The 10,626-nt window shown below is 46.8% G+C and overlaps 1 protein-coding gene across 1 annotated transcript in view; it reads right to left on the reverse strand.

Moving 5' to 3' along the window:
* Amfr (autocrine motility factor receptor) overlaps positions 1–5,174 on the reverse strand; it is a 41,261-nt gene extending 36,087 nt beyond the window's left edge. Inside the window, exon 1 of the mRNA XM_021169645.2 lies at positions 4,705–5,174. Within this exon, the coding sequence (XP_021025304.1) occupies positions 4,705–4,959 (255 nt within the window). The 5' untranslated portion in view covers positions 4,960–5,174. The remainder of the gene's footprint in view (positions 1–4,704) is intronic.
* Positions 5,175–10,626: the final 5,452 nt, after the last annotated feature.

Genomic DNA, 10,626 nt, shown 5'->3' on the forward strand with positions numbered 1-10,626 from the left:
GTGTCTGAAGACAGCTAAACTGTACTTATATATAATAAATAAATAAATCTTTTAAAAAAAAATGAGTATTGTCGTTGCCGGGCGTGGTGGCGCACGTCTTTAATCCCAGCACTCGGGAGGCAGAGGCAGGCAGATTTCTGAGTTCGAGGCCAGCCTGGTCTACAAAGTGAGTTCCAGGACAGCCAAGGGCTATACTGAGAAACCTTGTCTCGAAAAACCAAAAAAAAAAAAAAGAGTATTGTCAGGTTTCTGGGGGAAAATTATTTTTGAGATTTTATTTATTTTTATTTTAAGTGTATGAGTGTTTTACCTGCATGTATGTCTGGGTACCACTTCTGTGTGTGTGTGTGTGTGTGTGTGTGTGTGTGTGTGTGTGTGTGCAGTGGAGGGAGTTGGTTGTCAGACTGGCAGCCGAGAGACACTCCTGAGTGCTGGGAGCTGAACCCCCTAGAAGAGTGGCAAGTGTTCTGAGTTACTGAGCTATCTCCCCAGCCCATTCCCCTTTATTAAGATTTTACTTTATATGACTTACACATGTGTGCCCGTGTACTCTCCAAGTGCCCATGGAAGTCAGGCATGGTAGATCCTTCTAGACCTAGAGTTATAGGCAGTTGTGAGCTGGGACCACACTGAAAGTTCCTTATAATCCTGGGGTTCCATCACCCATATCTAAACATTTCTATTTTAATCTAAATGGAAGACTTGAAAATTAGCCCATCACCTGGTGGTGGGGCACACGCCTTTAATCCCAGCACTTGGGAGGCAGAGGCAGGGGGACCTCTGTGAGTTTTAGATCAGCCTGATCTACAGAGTGAGTTCCAGGACAGCAAAAACTACACAGAGAGACTATGTTTTGGGGTGGGGGTGGGGGTGATGAAATGTAGCATGTCTATAAAGAAAAACAGGGCTTGAAAAACTATGTGGAGCCTGGCCTGGGTTCAGACCAGAGGTTGCACTGCAGAGCTGGCCTGGGCTGCCTACCCAGACCCTGTCTCACAGAAAAGAAAGGGATGGGGGAAGGGAAGGAGGAGAGAGAAAAGAAAGCACACAGTCATGGGCGGGAAATGTATTTAAAAGAAATAACCTTTACAAGAACACCAAGGCAATGGAGGGTTGGAAAAACTAAAGTTTAAGGTTCTGAATTGTGCTTTCTTGGAATAGTTTAATGATTATCAACAATGAACTACTCTACATCTAATTATTAAAAAAAAATAAAAACGTTTAAAAAAAAATAAAAACGTGTTGGGGCTGGGGCTGGGATGGCTCAGGGGCTGGGATGGCTCAGGGGCTGGGGTGGCTCAGGGGCTGGGTGGCTCGGTGGGTAGAAGCTCCTGTTGCTCCTGCAGAGATCTCACTTGGTTCCTAGCACTCACAATATGGCTCCAGCCATCTGGAGCTCCTGTTCCAGAGAATCCAATGACGCCTTCCAACCCCCAAGGCACCAGGCAGGTGTGCAGTACACTTTTCTATATACAGGCAAAACACTCATACCCATAAAACAAATCTTCAAAAAAATTAAAGAAAAAAGCCCTAACTTCACAAGTATTCAATATGTCATCCCAATAAACACAGTAACTTCTCAATCTCAACTGAAAATGTAAATATTGAGCCAAGCATGGCGGCCCAGGCCTACAAGTCTATCATGGGGGAGGGGAGGCTGAGGCCACCACACTGGGACTGACAGCAGCCAGCACAGCACTCTGTCCTAAGCATCCAGACTGGGTCTCTAAAACCAGAGAAGAAAAAGAAACTCAACAAAACGAGCTTCAGCTGCTCAAAGGCACTAACAGGAGCATTTGACCTTTAAGCCCTAAATCAGATGCTTTCTAGGACCCCGGACACTCCTGCAGAGTTGGCGTGTCGGCCCCGACTTCAAGCCCAACAAGCATGGGACAAACTGAGTCTCTAAGAACCATAAACCATAGGTCTGCTGCAGCAAGCCTGATCTGAACAGCCACTTCCCTTCACTTGGACAACAGAGAAGAGCTATTTTAAAATGTCATCTGTGCCATACACATAACTCCTCTCACAGGCAGAATCCAATCAAGCTAAAAGGGTTCGCCAGATCACTGTACAAGAGCAGAGAAATGGAGCCCTCGTGTCCATCCCTGAAGACTTCACAAACAGGCAGCCAGTGGGTCCACAGGAGGTGCAGATAGCATCAGCCCAGGAAGGGCACACGCCTGACAAGTCAAGGTAACGTTAGATAAAAGTTCAAAGCAGCATCCAGCTCGGGGAAAGAATAAAATGCAGGTGCAGGTGTGAAACAGAAAGAATATGTGCACATGTATACGCGTGTAAGCCACAGAAATGAACTGGGTAAAGGACTTGAGGCTGACTGTTTCTTAGGTTCCCATTTAAGGCCAGCACCAGCTACAAGGAGCTGAATGGGACGCGGGTGGAACAGGGACCTCCTTTCGCTGTCTATCACTTTTGTTTACTTTGACCTTTGAAATATGAACTTGCAGGATCTGTCTTTTAAAGTTTTAAGTTTAGAACCAACCTAACCAGTTCTGAAATTCCACCTACTTTTCTCACTGCATGTGGCGGGAGGAGTGACAAGCCAAAGATGGCTGTCATAAGCCACAAGTGAGCCTCAGCACCACACCTGGAGAGATGGAGCCTCAAAAAAGGCTTGTCACCTGTCTCTCAGCAGGGCCACCTCCTCTTACCTCTAGTCTCCTTCCAACCTCTCAACTCCCTTTAAGTCAGAGAAGCTGTAGTCAGTCCCACACAGCACGCCTTTCTCCTACCTGGAAACCCCACAGGACTTCACATGTGTTCTATTGTCACCTATTATAAGTAGCCTCATTTACATATGAGTCATTCGAGGGTAAGGGGAAAGTGCTGTTGGTAGCTGTGTCTTCCTCGGAAAGGTTTTCATCTGCCTGTGCTAATACCAGACCTCCTGAGAGACTACTGCATGTGTCTACAAAGACAAGTTCTAGAGAGTCTGACAAAACAATAACTAGTAAGACCTCCGACTGGCAATGACAAAGGACAGGTTCTTGTTAATCTTGCTTGGCATTGGCAGACAATGTTTTGTTTTTAGGCGGGGAAGGGGTTCCCCCCTAAATGTCTAAGGCCTATGAGTGAGGCTCAAGAAGCATCCATTTTGACAAAGGCCCACCACACTGACACTCAGTGTTACCTGCCAGGAACAGGAGAGGTTTTTAAAGAGTGTGAGGCATAGCTGCACAAAGTACTAAATGATAAACAAAACTCATGGCACACACAAAATAGATCTGGGCAGACACCATGCGTGCCAAAACTCCAGAGGACATGCAAGAAAACCGAATAAAGCTCAACTGAGAAATAAGGATTCAAAGGAGGGGAAGAAATGATCAATCTGTATGAGGTAAGACTGTGCAAAGAAAAAGAACATTTCTTACAAATGACAATTCTCAGAAAAACCAAAGGGAAGGCCTTAGATTAATGTTTTATGAAGTGTTATTAACCTTGGAATTTGAACATGGGTTTTGCAAGAAGAAACTTACGAAAAAAAAAAAAAAAAACATTAAACAATAAATACTATTGGCTGTTCTAGTAATAGAATAATGGTTCCGGCTTAAAACAAGGTATCAACGACTACATACACTACAGTCTTCACCCTTGTCAAAAGCACTCCCAACATAATAATTCTAAGTTGTTTACCCTAAAGATGAACAGTTCATCTTTTCATAGGAGTAGAGAAAGGGGAACTTCGCCCTTCACTGCCTTCTATGAAACTATGCACCAAAGGACCAGGAGGCGTCATCTGCAGCCCACGAAGTTCACAAATCCCGCTGCTTCCTGATGAAGCACAGTGGGAATAATTACAACAAATGAGTTGCATTATAGTTCTACAAACTTAGAACATTAACCCCTCAGTCATTTACAGCCTTCTCTAGGCGCCGTGTGAGGAGATACGATCCCCACCAAGCCACAGGAAATCCAAGTGACAATTTTTTAAATCCGGGAGCAACTTTTCCTATTTCTGAGGGTTCGTAGAAGAGGCACTCAAGTGCAAGGTGAGAGCAAAATTTTCTCAGATCTGCCCAGCCTAAAATGATGTAACAAACGAAGCCAGTACTTGTGGCATGTGGCCGTTGCTTATCTCGCACCGGCAGACAAACTAGAACCCTTGTTTCAAAATGGATCGCTAAACGGAGGAATCGCGTTCAAAAGAAGGGCAGCCACACCGATCCGAATGTTTTTGGCTGCCTTCTGTCAAAAAGGGAACAGTCACAAACCATCGCGGGGGGTGGGTGGGGGGAGATAAAAGGACGTCGCTGGTCTGTTTGCTTCGTTAAATAGCGCCCACCGGGGCTAACGCATTGACAAATAGCACCATTTCGAAGTTGTTTGGTGAAGAGTAAAATGTCCCCCTAACTCTCGGCCTTCTCTTCGTCGGCGAGCCGCCCCCAACAACGCCGAGCTAGACCGGACGTGTCGCGGCTTCTCACAGCCTCAGGTCGCCGTACCCCGCTGCCCTGGAGCCCGCGGGCCCGACCGCCCTTGCCTCGACTGTTCTCCCCGGCATCCCGACACCTTCTCTCCGGGGCCCGCCACGCTCGCAGCGCCGCTGGGCCTCGAGCCCCACGCGAGGGCCGCGGTCCCCGGGCCGAGGAGGCCCGGGTCAGGGCCCGGCCACGCCCCCCCGCGGATAATGGGTGACATGGCGGCTCCCGCCCGCCCCCGCGCCCGGCCCGCAGCCTCGCTCACCCACACGAACAGGCTGTCCGACAGCAGGTACTGGGCCACGTCGCGGGCCCGGGGGCCGCCGGCGGTCAGGCGCGCCGGCGCGAGCGCCTCGGGCTGCAGTGGGGCCGTTAGCGGCTCCGGCTCCCCCGAGCCGTCCTCCGGCTGACTGAGGGCGCGGTAGGCGCTGACGATGGTGCCCAGCAAGGCCAGGCCGCTGAGGCCCGTGTAGGTGCGGAGGCTGGGCCACGGGAAGCGCTCGAGGAAGAGCAGCGGCATGGCGGCAGCGGCGGGCTCCGGCCCCCGAGGCTTCCCGCGCTGCGGCCAGGCGCCTGCGGCGGCCTTGCGAAAGGCGCCCACGGGCTCTGGCGTCGCTGCCGCCGCCGCTGCCGCTGCCGCCGCCGCCGCGCCGGGCCGAGCCGGGCCGCTCCTAGCTGCTCGCGCCGCTCCGCCCCGCGCCGCTCCCGCTGCTGCCCCTGCCGGCGCGGAAGAGCCTCGGCGGACTCGGGGCGGGCCGCCGCCCCTAGCGGGACGCGGGCGGGACGGGCGCGGGGGCGCGGCCTTCGTCCCCCGCCCACAGCCAGCGCTCTGCAGCCCCGAGGGCACAGGACCCGGCCTGGGGCCCCGCGTCCCGGCCCCCTGCAGCATCCTTGGCGACCCTGGGCCTACTGAAGCCACGGGTGCGCCTGAGCCGGGCTCTGGGGTGAGCCTGACCCGTGGGCAATGACGGCAGGCCTGTGTGCGTGGTCAGGCGGCAGGGTGAGGGTGCGGGACCCCTGCCCCTAGCCACTTGTCCCTTGTTCCTCTCCGCCAAAGCTGGTAAACCCTCCATCCCACCACCCTGTGGACTAGAGGCTTCCTTGGTGTCCTAAAGAAGCGACATGATGCTTAGGAAATAAGAGAAGCCTTGAGATAGAATATTTTTAAAACGGAGGAACCAACTTAACCAGAAATAGAAATTTGTTCCCTCTTAGCTACAAGTAAGAATGTCAAATGCTGCTTAGTTTCTTGGAAAATACCTGTTCCTAAAAGGTAAACCAAAGGGTGACCTTTGTCCTGGCAGTTACACTGCTTGTTAAGTAAACATCCAAGAGAAATGAAAACAGACACCCACACAAAGTCCCTACACTGAGGCTGACAGTAACACTACTCCTAAAAACCAGAGAGGCAAACCTCGAATGAATTATAGTGTTTGAAAATAAAGTACAGATAATGCTACAATATCAGAGAATGTTGACGATGTCTGAATCAAGATACACACAGATATCTAAATTCTGTGTGACCCCACTGATAAAACAAATGCGTGCAATGTAGAGTAGGAGGGGAGTTTGAAAGAACTGGAGGTGACAGCTAAAGAAGTGTCAGGTAGGGGTACTAGTTTCCTTAAGTGAGAATTTCTAAAATTGCTGTTATACAACTATGAATACACTCAAAGTCTCTGAATTGTACACTATAAACAGCAGGTTATATCTATGTGAATTACATAACATAGGGTACAGTTTTTAATTATTATATCCCCGAGCCATGTGTTAGTGCCTATCCCAGAATGTAGCTCTGTAAACAGCTTTGAATTTTCCAAATTTTCTAATGTGGAGAAATTGTCTTTGTAGTATTTTTTCATGCCAAATATTTCTACAGATCTTTTAAATCTGAAAATTAACCACTGTTATAATTCTTAAAAACACCTCGTCATGGGTCTTTGTACAATATAGTTCCCTTTGGTTCATTCCCCAGTCATTTGCAATACGGCTCGGGAGATGAACCATTTGCTACAAACAGGAGTTTGATTTTCATAACTCCCCCAAGTTGTCCTCGGACTTCCATATCTGTGTCTCCCACACACATAATTAAATGTAAAAATAAAATACCAAGCCCGAACACTATTGTCCAAATAATGGAAATCTTTATTCTGAAAAAACCTGGGTGGTAATTTTCCAGAGAGACTTTTACAAGGTCAGATCTGAGTCACGATGATTTTTAAACCATTCATTTGTGATGCACACTCAATGTAAGCTACAACACAGCAGTACTAGATACCAAACTTGTCCTTTGATATTGATAACAAAGCTGCCTACTTTCTTCTCAGAAGCGTGGGCTCTCTGAAAATCCAGCATATGTAACAGATGAAATTAACCCAGCTCAGCTACACTCTAAGATAATGCCCAAGATTTTGGATGGCTTCTGTTTTGAAAGAGAACAGTCATTGTTCTGTCCCTTTACCCCTCAAGAAAGTACTGTGTGTGTCATCCTTCCTTCGAGGACCTGTTTGAGATGCTTGTTCTCAGTCTAACCGAGTCTGGCCTCCAGCTCGCGGCAATTCCCCTGCTGAAACTCCTGTTAGGGTTAGAGAGTGGAGGGCATGAACCACCACACCCAAGCAAACACCTTCTGTCTGTTTCTCAAACCCTTTTCCTCCTCCCTCCCTCTCCTCTCTGCTGCACTACTGGAAGGTTTACTTTGAAGACAGGGTCTTGATAGTCTTGAACTCCTGAGCTGTAAACAATCAGCTTGCCTCAATCTCCCAGGAAGCTAGGACTTTGGGGCATACCACAGGCCAGTGCAAGAAGGATAAACTCTACAGTCCTTTTAAAGATTATGTGAATTTGTGTGTGCCTCTGTATCACATGTACCCTGGTGTATCACATGTATGTGTACCACATGTGTGTTACATGTATCCGTCTCACACGTACCTACCAGGTCTCAGATCCTCTGAAACTGCAATCACAGGCAATTGTGCGTTGCCATGTGGGTGCTGAGAATTAAACCTGGGTCTTCTGAGTAGCCAGAGCTCTTTAACTGCTGAGCCATCTCTCTAGCATCCCCTCTAAAGTCTTAACCAGAAGCCAGATCAAAGTAGCTCCCACTTGTAACCCTGCAGATGAAGAAACAGTCCTTAATGATAGGAACAACAGGCAGTTAACACAACTGTGTTGCAACTGTAAGTGTCCAGTCTTCAGGCTCCGAATCCAATGACTCCATCAATTGCAGATAAGCGAATCTACTAAGCACATGCTACAGAAAAAAAAGGGAAGAGAGAGCCAGGCAATGGTGGCTCACACCTTTAATAGCAGCATCTGGGAGATGGAGGCAGGCAGACCTCTGAATAGAGAGCCAGGCAATGGTGGCTCACACCTTTAATAGCAGCATCTGGGAGATGGAGGCAGGCAGACCTCTGAATTCAAGGTCAGCCTGGTCTACAGAGTAACATAGAGAGCCTATCTCAAAGGGGGCTCGGGGGTGGGAGGGAGACAGATAACATTGATCGATAGTCCAAACCATCACTATGCCAAAGTGGTCCCTTACACAATGGACCTTACCACAGACAAGGAAACTTGTCTTCGTGGGATCACTACTTAGGTATACTAAGTTGAGCAACCCTCCACCAATATCCCAAACAATTAGTCATTCAGTTTTAAATATTTTTATTGAAATAACAGTGAAATAAAACTTTTAAAAAGAACAATGATCATTTTGATCAAACTTTTGCTTTACAAATATAAAAAACATAACCCAAAACTCCAGTTTCTTTATACATTTCTATAAACAAACCAGGTTCAAGTTCTCAAAGCCACAACTATAAATGGTGCTTGCATACTATATATGAACATAATTACCAACTTCTCTGTTTGGAGGACCCATGGACTGAACCCAAAGCTTTCTAGGCAAGCACTTTCCCACTCAACAGCATCCCTAGCCAAAGCTTTGGTTTCTCAACATGCTGCTCTTCTCTCAATGGAACAGTATAGTCCCTGCATTTCTTCCAACTTATCTCTAGCCTTAATCCCTCACTAAAACATGAAGTGTACTTAATTGGCTTAATCTTGATATATTTGGGGTTTTTTTTCCCCCTCAAAATAGCCATGTGTGTTATATGAGTTAATAGTAAGGTGAATTTAATGGCTCCACATGAATTACAGCTTGTATTTAAACAGAGGCAAACTCAAGTGAGTCCAGTTTAACCCAAGCAAGAGATAGAAAACAAGTGGAATGTGTTGGAAAATCTAATCTTAAAACTACAAAAGCTAAGCTTGTTTGGTAGAAAACGGAAAATCCTCTCCAGCAGCCAGCAACCCAAACACTAAGAACCAGTAAAAGCTTTTTAAGTTTGGGGAGCTGAGAGCACAAAAATAAGTCACTGTCATAAACGTGTAGCCAGCTTGGATTGCAGAACAGCAAGTTAAATGGATAAGCCAAGAGAAGAGCTGAGCTGATGAAAGCCACAGCTTGGGACAGCTCATCATGCAGGAACCATGTAAGGTGCCCTTGAGAGATAATGGCCACTAGACTAACATTTTATGGACCAAGCTCAGCCATTAAGAGCACAGACTGCTGGCTGCTCTTCAGAGGACAGGAATTTAGATGCCTAGCACCCACTTGGCAGCTCACAGCCATGTCTGACTCCAGTCCCAAGAGATCTGATACTCTCTTCTGGCCTCCATGAACACTGTACACACAGGGTACACAGATGCACCTGAAGGCATCACACCCACACATTCTTTTTGGCAGAGGGGGAGGTCTTGAGACAGGGTTTCTATGTGTAGCTGTGGCTGTCTTGAGCCTTTGTAGACCAGGTTGCAAGCTGGCCTCTAACTCACAGACCCACCTGTCTCTGCCTTCCAAATGCTGGGATTAAAAGCCTGCATGCACTTCTACCAATTAGTGTTGCCTACTCTTTAAAAAAATTTTGAAAAGACATCCCAGTTGTCGTCCATCAGTTGGGATTTTTTTTTCAACTCTCCAAAAGGGTAGATAGTTCTAACTAGGGCTTTAAACAATTGAATAAACTTTTTCATCATCTCCCTTTACTAGTATGTACTACTAGCGTTAATAAAAAAAATAATGCAAGAGGCCTTTCATATTTTAGAACATTTAGTTTAAAAAATGTCAGTTGTTCAAGGGCTTATTTTAATACTCTCCAATATTTAGAATATACATGGTTAGAATGACAATCGAAGACTTATTACATCTTAAGGGTGATGTTACAGATCAAAGAAACCTTAACACCTGTGCTCTCTTTTGAATGCCTGAACACATAAAATTTGTACCTCTCTAATTCATCTCTGTTCATCAGGAAACAAGGGTATTGGGATCCAAATGTAATTGACCAAAAAGCTTTAAAACTTTGTGTTTATGTGACAAGAATGTTCTGTTTAAAACCAATCCCCTCTGGGCAGTGGTGGCGCACGCGTTTAATCCCAGTACTTGGGAGGGAGGCAGAGGCAGGCGGATTTCTGAGTTTGAGGCCAACCTGGTCTACAGAGTGAATTCCAGGACAGCCAGGGCTACACAGAGAAACCCTGTCTCGAAAAAAAAAAAAAAAAACAAAAAAACAAAAACAAAAACAAAAAAAAACAAAAACCAAAAAAAAACCCAATCCCCTTACATCCCATGCTTAGAACAGCAAGTAACTTAAAGGTCTCAGAATATGAATGGTTGGCTCAAGCACTTACAGTTGGAAGAATCCGAGTCAGCTTAAGTTACAAAGGGCAAGAGTGGATTAGAAGTGACTCTTCAACTCAAGCACTGCTTTCTGACAGCACTCTCAATCTCAGGTAGGACGTTTACACTTCTCCACTCTCCCAGAACATTAACACTAACACCTGAAACCGGGTGCTGTAGCATCTCTCTCCAGTGCCCAACAGTAAAAGATGATCGTAGTCAACCTAGCTCCATGTCTACCCTCCCAAGTCTTAAGGATTAGCTGGACTCTTTTTTTTTTTTTTTTTTTTTTTTTTTTTTTTTTTTTTTTGTTTTTTTTAGAAGGGTTTCTCTGTGTAGCCCTGGCTGTCCTGGAGCTCACTCTGTAGACCAGGATGGCCTCGAACTCAGAAATCCGCCTGCCTCTGCCTCCTGAGTGCTGGGATTAAAGGCGTGCGCCACCACTCGGCTAGCTGGACTCTTAATAAGCCCATGTTACATAAACTACTGGGGCAAAACTGCTGGCCC

The sequence above is a fragment of the Mus caroli genome, chromosome 8 (assembly GCF_900094665.2).
Source record: "Mus caroli chromosome 8, CAROLI_EIJ_v1.1, whole genome shotgun sequence".
Classification (NCBI taxonomy): Eukaryota; Metazoa; Chordata; class Mammalia; order Rodentia; family Muridae; genus Mus; species Mus caroli.